Source organism: Tetrao urogallus (assembly GCF_951394365.1).
Source record: "Tetrao urogallus genome assembly, chromosome: 1".
Taxonomy (NCBI): Eukaryota; Metazoa; Chordata; class Aves; order Galliformes; family Phasianidae; genus Tetrao; species Tetrao urogallus.
Window position 1 is genome coordinate 1,641,712 of NC_136813.1, and position 14,723 is coordinate 1,656,434.

Sequence of the window (14,723 nt, forward strand, 5' to 3'; positions counted from 1 at the left end):
CACTCTTTTTTCTATTGGCCATTGAAATTTAAGTGGAATTTAGGCCTTAACTCCCATCTCATTTGCCTTCTGAATACTGCAACTCAATGCTATCCTTATTGGCAGAAGTTTGAAAATCTCTCTGAAGCATTCTCCCAGTGGATCAACACATGCTGACCCACCAACACCAGGCACTGCTTTCTATTACATGAGGACTTTAAAAACGCTTTGCCAAAAACCCCAGACCAAGTAACAACTTACCACTGATGAGGCTGCTGACCTGGGACACCAGCTGACTCGATTTTCTTAAAAGATGGCATTGGTTGGAATCCATTTCTCTGCTCCTCAAGCCTTGATGATCACTCTCCTGCTCTCCGTGACTTGGTTGGGATCTGTTACCATCACTGAAGTCAGGAAGAGACCTGGTCAGCTTCTGGCTGAAGTATCTCTGAACTTCATCCAGCTCGCTCAAGTTTTTTCTGTAAGCAGTTGTGAGAAAAAGGTTAAGGAACAAAAAGAACAAGAAACGATGGCAGAATGGTTTATCCACATCCTTGTAGTCAACAGGGTGTAAATACAAACACAGTGTTAGAGGTTTGTACTGTAAAACAGATCAACATGCAAGCATCGAGGCCGCTCCACCTATGGGAAAGGACAATCACAGAATCACAGAATCACAGAATCACCCGGGTTGGAAGGGACCTCAAGGATCATGTAGCTCCAACCCCCCTGCCCAGCAGGGCCACCAAACATACACATTTAGATCAGGTTGCCCAGGACCCCGTCCAACCTGGCCTTGAACACGTCCAAGGACGGGGCATCCACAACCTCCCTGGGTAGCCCGTTCCAGGGCCTAACCACTCTCCTTGTAAAGAACTTCCCCCTAACGTCCAACCTAAATCTTCCCTCCTTCAACTTGGATCCATTTCCCCTAGTCCTGCTATTGTCAGCCCTTTTGAAGAGTTTATTTCCCTCCTGGGTGTAGGTTCCCTTCAGGTATTGATAGGCTGCAATGAGGTCACCCTGCAGCCTTCTCTTCTCCAGGCTGAACAAGCCCAACTCCCTCAGCCTGACAATGTTTACTCAGGAACAAATTTAGGCTGGGAACTATTACAAAAAAAAAGCAGCTGGTTTTAAGCATACTTATTCAAAGTTGGATTTGCAGTGGCTTCTCAGTAGAAGTCTTAAAGGAAAGGTATCACTTGACTTCACGACTGATCTGGGTAAAAATCTGAGTGTTTTAAAATATATTGATTGTAGATGGCAGGAGAAGTGATGGAACAGCTGCGAAAGTTTCTTTCAGTCCCACATTCCTGCAGATAATAAACATTCTTCTCCCAAAATTTAGACCTGATCTGTAAGTCTAGAATCTAGACAGCAGAAAAATGAGTGCTTCCAGTGAGAAGAGAGGCGCCCTGCTGTGAAAGGACATCCTTCTGTAACTTACACTGATACTTCTTATCAGTCACCGTATTTCTTCATTTTCTTTACAATTCAGTGCAGGAATGCTGAAGTTTCAAGCTGTGCTTTGTAAATGTAAGGCTTTGCCTTACCTGAGAGCAGTCAGAAGAGAAGCACGCGACGACACTGACAGTGAATCCATCCTGGCTGCTCGCTGTGCATTTCCTTCTGCTTGCTGCAAGGATTCGTGGAACCTGCGCACGTTCTGCATGTGCTCCTCGTGTCGAGGTGTGTGTGCCCTAGGGGGACTAGTTCTGCTAGGAACAGGCCTACATTTAAACACAGAAAGCAGTCTGAAACCTCTGCTTGGACAAGAGCGTGGCAAAATGAAGGGGATATGCAAGTAACACTCAATTCTAACTCAGCAATATAAAGAACTCTTATTCTTATAAAGATCTGGCAGAAATAACTGCCAGTTTTAGTAACAATATAATGGAGGTTCTAAAGCAGCAGCTTGCAAATGAAACATCAGTGAGAAGAGAATCTGGGTTTTGTAGAAAGGCACCTGTCCCCAGGTTGCCACCTCCTGGGCTGCCCTGTCACTGGTAAAGGGAATTCAGTATAATCTTTCAGACATAGGAAAAAGACCTTTGACAGGGCTTTATGTTATCAAATATGCAAAGTTCTGCGTCCTGGAAGTGATGAGTATGGCTCACAGCCAGCTGACTTACTGTTCTCGAGAAGGAACACCAACTTCTTTTGGCAACACGGGCTTGGAAAAGCTTGGAACGTTACTGGGAAGTGCTGGAAAGATGGCCTTCATCTAGAAGAAAGACCAACACCACACATGAGTCTTCCACAGTGAGAAAACAGAAATTGCAGTAGTATCTTATTGAGCAAACAAACATTTTCTCAATATAAACTTTCAAAGGATTTTCCAGCACTGAGCCAAAGTACTGTTCAACCACACTCTTACTTCAGAGACATCTGCTACAGGGCAGATTCAGCTGTCAGTATGTAGGAAGTCTGACTACCAGACTACCCTGCTTTGTAACCGCCGTTCCAATTTACGTTTTCCAGTTCCAGCTTTGTTGTGCAGAACAGTCATCCAAACAAGGGAAAGCAGGCAAATAACAAGAAAAAAATCATGCTGGAAGCAGTATTGTATAAAATAATAATAAAAAAAGCCATCGTGCTAAAAAGACAAGAGGGTAAAATTCTGCCTTCTTGCTTTCAGCAACAGCACATAGGATGTGTAGCACAGGACTGCTGGATCCCTCCTCACCCTACTGAAGAGTGGAAAGCAAGGTAAAGCGACTCCACTACATACACATCCTATCCCACTACTGACCCACTGCAGTAAGGCAAGCTTGCTATGCTTGCTGATTATTCAGAATCCCATAGAGTCAGTGCTGATCTAATCAGACATTGCACAGGTAAGAAGGCAAAGGACGCACTGCAGAGCTTGGAGTCTGGCTGCGGATCCTCTCCTGCCTTTCTTCTCTGAGATTATTTATATTTTGAAGGGGAGAGACTGCTACTTTGATCTGTCCTCTGCACTGCCCACTGAAGTCGGTGATGTTGTACCAGCCACACACCAGCTGGAAGCCAGAAAGAAGGGGAGAAAGGTCCACCGATGCAAATCCTATCACCCGTTCTGCTTCTGAGGAAGAAGAATAGAAAGCGTGCATTAATTGAAGCTGCATGACAAGGCAACATTTGAGGAATGCCAAAAGGCAGACAGTTACACAGCCCTCGAAACTCGTCGAGGATTGGCAAGGAAAGACTTCTCAGTAAAAAAAAACAAACAAAAAAGGTTTTTAAAAAGTGGCAATAAAGAAGAGGGTTTAAGAAAAACAAACAGGGGCTTGGATTTGGAGTTTTACCAGCCTTCAAACCAAGACACTTGTGGTGTCTTGACTTAGAAGGAAAAATTGTTCGAAGCAATTAAAGCAGCCTCTTCCCTGCAAATGTGCCAAACTGCCTGTCCCTGCTGCAGCTGTTTACAGCTTGAAGACCAACAGAGGTGGTAGTTCACAGCAGTGAGGGTCTGGCTGTAGGTGCAAGGAAGGATGTGGAGGTTATGTGCCCTATCCAGTACTTTATCAGAAGGTTTGTGTTGCCAAACCTTTCAAAAATCATAGAATAACACAGAATGCCTTGGGTTAGAAGGGAGCTCAAGGATCACGGAGCTCCAACCCCCCACCAATGCAGGGCCACCAACCTCCCCATCTCACAGCAGCCCAGGCTGCCCAGGGCCCCATCCAACCTGGCCTCCAACACCTCCAGGGATGGACGGGGCATCACAGCCTCTCTGGGCAGCTGTTCCAGCACCTCACCACTCTCTCTCTAAGGAACTTCCCCCTGACATCCAACCTCCAGCTGCCCTCCCTCAACTCCAAACCATTTCCCCTTGTCCTGCTGCCATCTCCCCTTTCACAGAGCTGACTCCCCCCCTGTCTGCAGGCTCCCTTGAGGCACTGCAGGCTGCACTGAGGTCACCCCGCAGCTTCTCTTCTCCATGCTGAACAAGCCCAGCTCCCTCAGCCTGTCTTTGTAGGGAGGTGCTGCAGCCCTCTGCTCATCTTTGTGGCTCCTCTGCACCCTCTCCCACAGCTCCAAAAATACCATTTGACATTACAGGATTTCATTCTTGTACAATTTTGTCTTTTCTGTCGTGCGAATTTCTCTGAAGCACAGAACAATCACCCAAGAAGAGGATGCTGTAGGGAGCCTGCTTTGCAGGGGGCTGCACTCGATTACAGGTCCCCTTCAGCCCCTACAGTTCAGTGATTCCATTCACCTAAAAACATCCCTGCAGAATCAATGAGAGGGCAGAGCTGAAAGGAGAATGGCTGTGCACACCTGGTGCTCTGCACTATGCAGAGAAAGGCTGAGTTACACAGGATGGTTTACTTTGGAAGCCAAAAATTCTGCCAGCTGAACTTTAAAATACAAAAAGAAAGGGGAAAAAAATGGTATTTTAAAGATCACATCCCAGCAGTTGAATTGAAGTGGGGCTGTCTGTCCCAACAAGAAATACCTACCCATGAGACTACAAAAGTATCCGAATGTCCCTTCAGTAGAAAAATCCAACCTCTAAAATACTGTCAAATTAAAATAGGGAAATAGAAACAAGCCAAAGCTTGCCAGCAGATAAACAGGGAAAAGAAAGATGCTGAGGGGCAGGAAATCAACGTGTCATCTATTGCATTCTTCCAGCCCAAGGCCAACAGCATCTTTGCAATTGCTCTTTCCAAGTTACTTGAAAGCACCCAAGGAAAGGGCTGTAGAAAACCACTCTTCTCAACACTGCCCTACAAACTTTACCTGCTTTATGCCACACTTTGAAGACCAAGGTTTGCTGTGGATCCAGCAGAAGTTCTTTGGATAATCTGTGAAAAATGAAATCATGATTTATTATGTGAAGCAGGAAGAAGAGCAGGCACAGTAAAATGCCTCTGGAGATCCAATGGTGCTGTGTCTATCTGTACAAACCAGTTTGTACCTGGAATGATGAGGAAAAAAACCCAATTCCTTAGTCACCAAAAGCATAACTTTATGAGCTTTGGGCTTTTGTTTCTTTATGTTATTTCCCTCTCCTCACTCTCATTGTAGATTCAAAGATAGGCCACTGAAACACAAGGAATCTTAGGAAAGAGGAATGGAGAACCAGCGAATCCCACAGTGACTCAGTAAGCACAGTGACAGCAAAACACATGGCTGAAAGCTGTAAAACCCAAACCTGATCTTTGGGAAATAAAGAGGAACACTGAACTGACAAATGCCTTTGCTGAGCAGCTTTTAAGTCACTTAAAGCAACGCAGCTATGAATATGCAGAAAAACCCAATAAATTGGATCAAGCCTTCACAGATCTTCCCATGAGACTTTAGCTATTAGCAGCCCCTTCCTCTGCATGGGGAAACTACAGCTGAATGGAAACAGACTGACTCACCCAAAGCCTTAAGCTGAAACACAGTGCAGCCATGGTTTAGTGCAGCTCAAATGCCTTTCCTCAAGTTAACTTTAAGATCAAGCCTCCTCAAACAACTTCCCACCCAAAATAAGCGTGTGGCAGTTATACAACATGGAAAGAAGTATTTCTAGGTGGGAGAAGCTCAACAAGACTGCTTGTCAGAGCTGGACAAAACGCCTTTTAGAGCTTGCTGGATCAAAAGCTGAACGAAAGGGAGTCTCAGCTTATAAAACCACAGAGAAGGAAATAAAGCAGCGTAGGCCCATAAGCAGAACTTCACAGCCAGCTGTCACACCCAAAGGCTTTGCAAGCATGGCTGTGTGAGCCCATGTCACCCACCTTGCTTGTTGCTGGAAGTCCCAGACAGGTGACTCGGTGTTTTCTATTACTGGAGTGGTTATTGGAGCATCTGAACCAGCCACAGCAAATGACACACAGCTACTGGGGGAGGCCACTTCCCGTTCTGTCAGGGGACTCCCTAAAATCAGACAGTTAAAAGCAGAATTGGCAGGAAGATAAAAGAAATTATTCATTTCTTTTTAAAATGTAAAGGCAATTAAAAGTAGGTAATTAACAAAGAAATCCATCATATAGGAAATATTCCTTTCCATGGAACTGAGAATACTTGGCATTAACAGTGGAGGCAAACAACACATGAACATTTTAGAGAACAGAATGCAGAACATCCAAGGGAGAAAAGCAGAAACCTTTTGCTCAGGATCACCCAAAAAGTCAGAGGCAAAGCCAGAATTAAACCCAAGCCCCTGGAACCCCATTCCAGTACTTCATCTATCTTCCAGGCTGGACCACAGAGCTTGGCAATCCTAGCTGCAAACAGAAAATACTTCTGAGTTATAAAAGTCAGCGTGACTTTACAGTTGGTTTGTTGAGAGCACACTCATTTAATTAAGCATTAATGTAATTAACTGAGGGATTTCTGCCACAAGAGGAGCAGTGCACAGAATGCTGATGCACGGCTTTCCTTGGATGGTGATTCAGAAGAGCTCTCTATATGCTGATGATTTCCAGACTCACTCATCTGAGAAATCAGTCCACTTCCAGCGTGGTTCAGCCCACCAGATCTGAGAGCTTGTCCAAGAAAAATTCTGCCTTCTCCTTTGTGCTGTGTTATTTTTCCAGGTGGATCAGCTCCCTGTGTGGCTCAGCAGGCAGCTGCACAGCTCCACATGCCTGCACGAGGAAGGCAGGGAGCAGTGCATGGCCATCCAACTGTGCTTTGAGCAGGGGGAGAGAGCATGGAGACATACAGCTTAATGTTGTGTGAGGCAGCTTCAGGAAACACTGCTTTTAATCCATGCACCACCCAGACCTTTGTGATTCCTACGCCATGGGATGGCATTCACTCTGCAATGCATCTGTGAGAGCTTCCTGAGACTTCTTGTGTGAGAGCAGTTCAGGGCTGGAAACAGAACCACTGCCTTCCTCGTGTATCCTGAATTAAGCCAGGAAAAGGCTTGTGAAGAAACAGATAATGAATTAATTAGTCTGATTTTTTGTATGTGCTCGCACTTAGATCATTTATAAGCAGAGGAACACAAGGTCAAATTAAGAGATGGAGCTGAACATTCCCCAGATGCTGCTGGATATTATGGAGTAGATAGCAACAAATGAAAGATGTAGAAATTACACAATTAGCTGCCCTGTATCATATCTTAACAAAGGAACACAATGATGTGCAAAGGTGTTTGGGAAACAGAGAATGAAAGAGAGGATTTCTACCACTGCATGTGACCCTTCCTCCAGAATTGGATCCTCTTAGTTACAGTTGCATTAAGGAGATTAATTTGCCTCAGTGCATCACCACTTGTAAAGCTGCAGATGCATTTTACTGCTAATGGAGGTGTTCAGACAGGGAAGGTGCAGCTGGCAAGATCTGCATGGAGAAATGGACTTCACCAAGGGGAACCAAGGTCACACTTTGCAATCAAACACCACTCAGTTGTTACAGATGCATTCCTCACCTCTGCCTTCCAAGGACTCAGCATGTGGCTTTGGACTTGAGGTTTTAGCTCTAAGACCACATCAGCCAGAATGAACAAAACTGAGGAGTATGAATCCATCTTAACTAAAAACTCTTTCCTCTTGATGTCTGATTTGCCAGGAAAATATGATTAAATGTTACTTATTTAACAGAAAGGTGGGCCCAGGTGAATCTAATGAGGTTCAACACAGCAAAGTGCCAGGTTTGGCACTTGGGCTGGAGGAATCCCAGGCATTTATTTATACAGACTGGAAGGAGCGGTGCTTGAGAGCAGCCCTGCAGAGAAGGACCTGGGGGTCCTGACTGATGAAAAACTGATCATGAGCCAGCAGTGCTCCTGCAGCTCAGAAAACAAATGGGATCCTGGGCTCCATCAGCAGAGGGGTGGCCAGCAGGGACAGGGAGGTGATTGTCCCTCTCTGCTCTGCTCTTGTGAGGCCCCATCTGCAGCACTGCGTCCAGGGCTGGAGCCCCCAGCACAAGAAAGACAGGGAGCTGTTGGAGAGGGTGCAGAGGAGCCACAAAGATGAGCAGAGGGCTGCAGCACCTCCCTACAAAGACAGGCTGAGGGAGCTGGGCTTGTTCAGCATGGAGAAGAGAAGCTGCGGGGTGACCTCAGTGCAGCCTGCAGTGCCTCAAGGGAGCCTGCAGACAGGAGGGAGTCAGCTCTGTGAAAGGGGAGATGGCAGCAGCACAAGGGGAAATGGTTTGGAGTTGAGGGAGGGCAGCTGGAGGTTGGATGTCAGGGGGAAGTTCCTTAGAGAGAGAGTGGTGAGGTGCTGGAACAGCTGCCCAGAGAGGCTGTGATGCCCCGTCCATCCCTGGAGGTGTTGGAGGCCAGGTTGGATGGGGCCCTGGGCAGCCTGGGCTGCTGTGAGATGGGGAGGTTGGTGGCCCTGCATTGGTGGGGGGTTGGAGCTCCGTGATCCTTGAGCTCCCTTCCAGCCCAAAGCATTCTGTGATTCTGTGATTATTTGCTGTAGCTCACACAGTTACTATTTGTGCCTTTAACCATGAAAATTTACTTGAGAACAAGAGAATTTTTTTCTATTTAAAACGAACAATGACTTGAGTTGCAATGTGCCCTACAAAACTGTTGTCAGTTTGGCAAGACTGCAAAGACAGCAGCTCAAACACAGATGTGGGTGATGTGAGGACAGCTCAGAGAAGCAAGCAAGATCTGCCCAGACAATCTCCTGGCCTCCTGTGTGTAAAGGCAGACCAAAAAGTCGATCTTTGTAGTCAAAAGTAGAAGCAATTTCAGTCCTTTCTACCGTTATGAAGTTTAAACTTCCTTTTGTATTTTTTGAAAGGTCAAAAACCAAAAACACAAAAAGCTATGAGAAAAGTGACTTTAGACAAACAATATCAAGAGAGCTGGGGAAACATTTTGCATCTTCATTCAGTTATTGAAAATTGTGCATCTTAAACAGCTCTTGCAGAACTGCCTAAGGTTTAATATCTGTTAAATGCAGGACTGGAAATGAATTCAGCCTTTTTATCTGTAATACAGTAATGAATGTTTTTATCACAAAGAATGCAAATTCTTGTTGTCACCAGCTTTCATATAGGCACTGTATCAGCATATCTGTTGTCTCTCAGTTAGTTCCCTCTAAAAATACCCAGAAAAGATTATTTGTTTGAAGATGGAAATAGTGCAATAGCGTACACCATCACAAGACACCTCCTTATCTCTCCAAAAGCCTTGCAGCAGCAAACAATTTTGCATCAGGCTTCCAAAGATGAAGAATTCCAACAGCATACAGAAAAATGGTTTGAAAAACCCCCAGCTGTGGGGCTGAGGATGTATCTGAACGACTTGCACTTCCATCATAGCTTCTGTTTGACTTCTAGTTGTGCTGTGTCATGCCAGAAAATGCTGAATGCTCTTTTATGGGGGCATCACCCAGACCAGGAACTGGTTGATTTTTATCAGACAAGTCCAGTGAACTCACCTCGTGTCAGTCCCTCATTCACAGCCCTATTTGGTAATAATATATGTATCTGCAAGGGTGCAAAGGAGATCTGATCACTCCAAGTGTGAGCAGACACAAAGTGATCCATCACACAGCACTAAGGGTATCCAGGGCAAAGAGTAGAACACTCCAATTGCTTTCAAAGGTTCAACTCATCTTTAGCAAGCAAAGATTCATCACAGACTTCACACTGAGGCAAGAAGAAGGCTCTAAAAACTGCTAACTCACCGTGTTACATTCCTGCACATCAAGAGCCAAACACCTCCTGCTAGGAAGGATAATCTTAATATGCTTAGAATACATTTGGAAGTGAAGGGCAACTCTTTGGTGACCCTCAGCATAGGGATTAGTCACCTAACTGTAACTGCTGCTCTGCAGAGTGGGAAATAGAGTGTCAAGCCTTGGTGAGTGCAGCCTGCTCTGCCCTTACACTGCCCTTCCTCGCTGCTGTGCCTGGCAGCCTGCAGATAGCACAAGTAAGGCAGCTTCACAAATTGATTACACGCTAAAAATGCAAATTCATAGGAGTCTTTGAGATACGAGCATCTCAGGGTCACGTTGTTCAGATAAAGCTTAACTTCAGCATTCAGCTGTCATCTGTAACTGTGACATTATTTACATTTTGGCTGTTATTAATAGAGACAGGCTGAATAGCTTAAATTCCTGCTCCCCCCTCTACTTACACCGTGATGTAACGCTCGCAAGGCTACAACACTGCAAAGTTCAAAACCCATTGCATTCATCCACTGTGTTGGCATAAGTCTGAGGAAAAGATGCTTTTCTGTTTGTAAATTGCTCCTCACAGGAGCTGTTATGAGCAGACCCCAAGAAACAAACAAAAGAAACACAGGAAAACAAGAATTCAAACAAACACAGCAACAACAACAACAAAGGGCCTCGTTGAGGGTTTACCTTTTAAACTGAGATGCATTGCTCTTTCCACAAGGATGCTGACAGCAACGGTGCTTTCCAGAAACACCACGTCGTCTTCTTGTGGTTTCCCATTGGTGATTTCTGAGCTTCTGACATCCAGGCTCTGAGTCTGATTTTCACAGACCTGCTGGCTCGGGTCAGGCTCTCTCTCTGTGCTTTCATCTTCGCTGTTGCTGTGCTCCTCTGTGCAGCGTGGGGTGAGGGTTGGGGCAGCACAAGTGGAGGAAAAGGCAACGTGAACACGTACAGCAGCCCCTGCGAGGTCTGCAGCATTGCACCTGAACAACGGGTACACTCCTGGAAGAGAATTCACTGTCAGCTAAAGAAACACAACAGCACACAACCTAGGATGACCTCGGGAGAAGCTCATTATTGTTAAGATCTCAGATCAGATCAGCAGCCTGAATCTGGATTTTCAGTGTTACCTCTGTGCAAGGAATCACTGACCTGTCCACAAACCTGCCTGTGTGCTGGTGGCTGAGCGAACTTCACAGCCAGGACAGATATCAGAAACTGAACAGAGCAGAAGTTTCCATCATCTTCTCATGCTCAGTCATTGAGATACATTATTCTCACCCTATTACAGTGCCCATTCTGGAGAAACATTCCTCATTAATCCAGCTAGGCTAATGGCTTTCCCTGTTATTGATCACTGCTGGCAACTTTGCACCCATTTAAAGTTATTAGGTTTTGAATTCAGGGAAGCAAGCATCTTAAACTTGTTTATCTTCAGCGAAAGGAGCTGAGCATGTATTACACAAAGGACAAAACAAAGCTGTAAATTCTTTGCTTAATTACAGAATTAAGCAACCAGGCATCAATAAAGACAACTGAAACATGACAACGTTCTTTCTGGACTTACCACCAACACTCAGTGATCTCCTTGACCTCTCTGCTAACGCTCTGAGGTCGACGTATGCAGATCCAATGAGACGATCTGTATCAAGTGGTCTTTCCACACCATTTTCTTTGCCATATGCCCACCACACCTGGATTTCTAATTTCTCCTCCCTGAAGAACCAAATCAGCCCTCGGCTCTTCCTGAGAGTCACCTTGTGGCCTTTCTTAAAGTTCACTGTTACGTTCTTGTTGTCCTCAGACAATTTTGGCCTCTTAAGCAAAGTCCACGTGGCTTCCTGATCATACAGCTTATACCTGAGGTAGCAGCAAGTGCTTTTATTCAGTTGCATCTGGCCTGCAAGCAGCACGCAGTGCAATGGCAGCCACAGTCTTGGGGTTGAAATGGTCACAACCACCTCTCTGTCACTTGGCTCCCATTCATCGCCCTCATCCATGCTGTCTTCAAGGCTTTCCTCACTGTTCCATCCCAAAAGCTGAGCAGCCTCCAAAACACGCTCCCTGTCACTGCGATGAGCAAAAGTAACAGAAAGTTCCAGTCCTCCCACAACAGTCTGCGTGATGTTTGGGCGGTGTGAAGGCATGACATCTTCAGAGAGGGTAACTGGGTACCAGCCTGTAATACCTTCAGGAGAAAATAATGTAATTAGACTTATCCTACCCCCTGAAAAATGTCAGCAAAAGAACATTCTGCTCTCTGGTCATTAGCCAAAAACCAGAACTCACAGAATGACAGAATGGCCTGGGCTGCAAAGGAGCACAGCGCTCATCCAGCTCCAACCCCTGCTGTGTGCAGGTCACCAACCAGCAGCCCAGGCTGCCCAGAGCCACATCCAGCCTGGCCTTGAATGCCTGCAGGGATGGGGCATCCACAGCCTCCTTGGGCAGCCTGTTCCATTGTGTCGCCACTCTCTGGGTGAAGAAGTGCTTATTATTCAAAGTGTTTATTGCTTGTGAAAGTTTGGATTTCATTTGTAACCTGAAAAAGCAGCGAGCAGCAGCATAACACTCCTGCATTACCTGATCGTCTTCTCAGCAGGTCTCTGGTTGGAATTGTAACTATCCCAAGAAGACAATCTCTTGATGTCCGAGCTGCCAAAGTGTCAGTGGCTGGAAAACAAATAAAGTTGCATACACACCAAACTGCAATACAAAATTCAGATACAAGCAGCTCTCATATGAGGAAAGGGTGAGGGAACTGAGCTGGTTGAGCTTGGAGAAAAGAAGGCTGCAGGGAGACCTCATGGTGGCCTTCAGTGCTTGAAGGGAGCGGATAAACAGGAGGGGGAACGGCTGTGTGTGAGGGTGGGTGGTGACAGGACAAGGGGAATGGCTTGAAAGTGAGACAGGGGAGGTTTGGGTTGGATGTGAGGAGGAAGTTTTGGAGGCAGAGGGTGGTGAGGCAGTGGCACAGGTTGCCCAAGGAGGCTGTGGATGCCCCATCCCTGCAGGCATTCAAGGCCAGGCTGGATGTGGCTCTGGGCAGCCTGGGCTGCTGGTTGGCGACCTGCACACAGCAGGGCTTGGAGCTGGATGAGCGCTGTGCTCCTTTGCAACCCAGGCCATTCTGTCATTCTGTGATTAATCAACAGGTAGCTGGCTCATTACTACTCAGTTACTCTAACAACATGCCACTCCTGACTTTCATAGAATCATAGAATGATAGAATGGCCTGGATTGAAAAGGACACAAGGTCATCTAGTTCCAACCCCCTGCTGTGCGCAGGGCCGCTTCTGCAGGAGTAAAAAACAATGTCATCTCCAGCTAAATTTTGCTTATAAAACCATTCTCAATATCATGCTGTAAAAGAATTTTGTGTATCTGCCATAGAATCATTGGGGAATTTTAATGTATCATTTTTCTGAACCTCCATTACCTCATTCATAAAGCAAAGGCAATGAGGCATACAAATACAAGGGCAGGGTGCTCCAAGAATCACAGAATGGCCTGGGGTTGGAAGGGACCTCAAGGATTAACCAAGCTCCAACACTCTGTATAAATGCCTGGGATTCCTCCAGCCCAAGTACAAAGCCTTGCACTTTGCTGTGTTGAACCCCACTGGATTCACTCAGGCCCACTTTTCAAGTCTGTTGAGGTCGAGGAAGAGTCAAGCAGTATTACTGTTAATTAATTACCTTTAAAATTAAAAGGTTATCTTGACAACCTGGAGTCTTGGAAATCCCAACACTTTGCCTGAGGCAAAAAGTGCCTCTCAAAGCCATCTCTGATGACAGTTTAAGTGATTACATCTATGAACAACTGCACAGAATAGTTTGTCCTCTACAACGAAAATTAAGGGGACCAGATGATTATGCAAATGCATTTGGGCATTATAATCACTCGTTCTCTTTACCTGACTTGACGTTCTGATGGTAGACAGAGAAAGTGATGTTGGCAGACTGCAGGAGCTCCCCCAGACAAGAGGCTTCTCCGCTGCTTTTCTGAACGATGAGGTTACAAGGGATCTCCACGTGGTGCTCAAACTCTGGGCAGAAGCTGCGAGCCACAGCTCGTGTGCTGTGCCTCTCTGTCTCAGGTAGGAAGGAGAGGTGCACAGAAACGTAAGCATTAACTCCAACACCTGCATAGTACCGCACCGAAGGGTTCTTTTCTGCCACAGCTCTTCATTTGGTATGTAAAAGAAAACAATTAAGGAAATGAATACAAAGCACGAGAAATAACAGCAACCAGAGCAACTAGAAGAGACATTTCCTATCCGTGTGGCAAAAAGATGGGACAAAACAGTGAATGTTTTAAGTTAAAACTGATGTGGGCTCTGGCTGAAGATTATTTTCATCACTTTCGTATCTGAACGCAGTGGGAAGACATGAAATGGTGACAGTAACTATCACAAGGCCCAGCACCTGGCTGCTGTGCTCTTATCGCCAGGATCTGAGACGAAAGCCATTAAGAAAGTACTGAGCTCCTTCAAAAAGATCCCATACCACAGGAAAAAGCTGCAAGATAACTTCTCAGAGAACATATTGCAGAAGGAAGCAAGTGGTCAAGCCAAATTATTTTTACCCACTGGACTTGCCAAGGAAAAGGTGATGAAATTAGCAGATAGAGTTCTTTATGAGTATAGCAGACACAGGTAGCATTCAGGTCATACACTTCAAGAATGAAAAATCTGAGGTCATTTGACTTCCTGAACTTTTCCAAGCACTGCATGGGAGTGATATTCATTGTATGGAGTCTACTTGAATGAGCACGAGAACAGCTCAGCAGGCAGTATGCTAAAACAACAGCACTCATCTATCTCTTCCCACATGCAGTTCTCAAGAATTATATTCAGGTTACACCATGCATTAAAGCGACAGCATTCCGTTGGAAAGGGACGTGTCATTTTAATTGACCCATGTTTCTTCATGGACATTCAAGAAAACAAATCTCAGTTAGCTTTCAAGTAGCATGGTAGCACTAAGATCCACTGCCCACATGGGTACCAGCCTTCAGTGTAGGAAAACGTGGAAGGAGATAATACTGGAAAGAAGACTAAGGAGTCAACAGCTATGGCTACAGCTTTGCTAGCTGTAAGAACATGTATGATGTCTCTGCTAGTGCATCACAAGTCTAAACTACTTCATTCCCTGCTCT

General features: G+C 45.6%; 1 protein-coding gene across 1 annotated transcript in view; it reads right to left on the reverse strand.

The window, feature by feature from the left end:
• The window catches only part of C2CD3 (C2 domain containing 3 centriole elongation regulator), a gene marked incomplete at both ends in the record, with an annotated part of 56,671 nt that overhangs the window by 14,701 nt on the left and 27,247 nt on the right, over nucleotides 1–14,723 (reverse strand). The window contains 10 exons of the mRNA XM_079549361.1: nucleotides 241–458; nucleotides 1,533–1,709; nucleotides 2,112–2,203; nucleotides 2,838–3,043; nucleotides 4,711–4,775; nucleotides 5,697–5,835; nucleotides 10,248–10,565; nucleotides 11,131–11,751; nucleotides 12,147–12,236; nucleotides 13,480–13,748. Of these exons, the coding sequence (XP_079405487.1) occupies nucleotides 241–458; nucleotides 1,533–1,709; nucleotides 2,112–2,203; nucleotides 2,838–3,043; nucleotides 4,711–4,775; nucleotides 5,697–5,835; nucleotides 10,248–10,565; nucleotides 11,131–11,751; nucleotides 12,147–12,236; nucleotides 13,480–13,748 (2,195 nt within the window). The remainder of the gene's footprint in view (nucleotides 1–240; nucleotides 459–1,532; nucleotides 1,710–2,111; nucleotides 2,204–2,837; nucleotides 3,044–4,710; nucleotides 4,776–5,696; nucleotides 5,836–10,247; nucleotides 10,566–11,130; nucleotides 11,752–12,146; nucleotides 12,237–13,479; nucleotides 13,749–14,723) is intronic.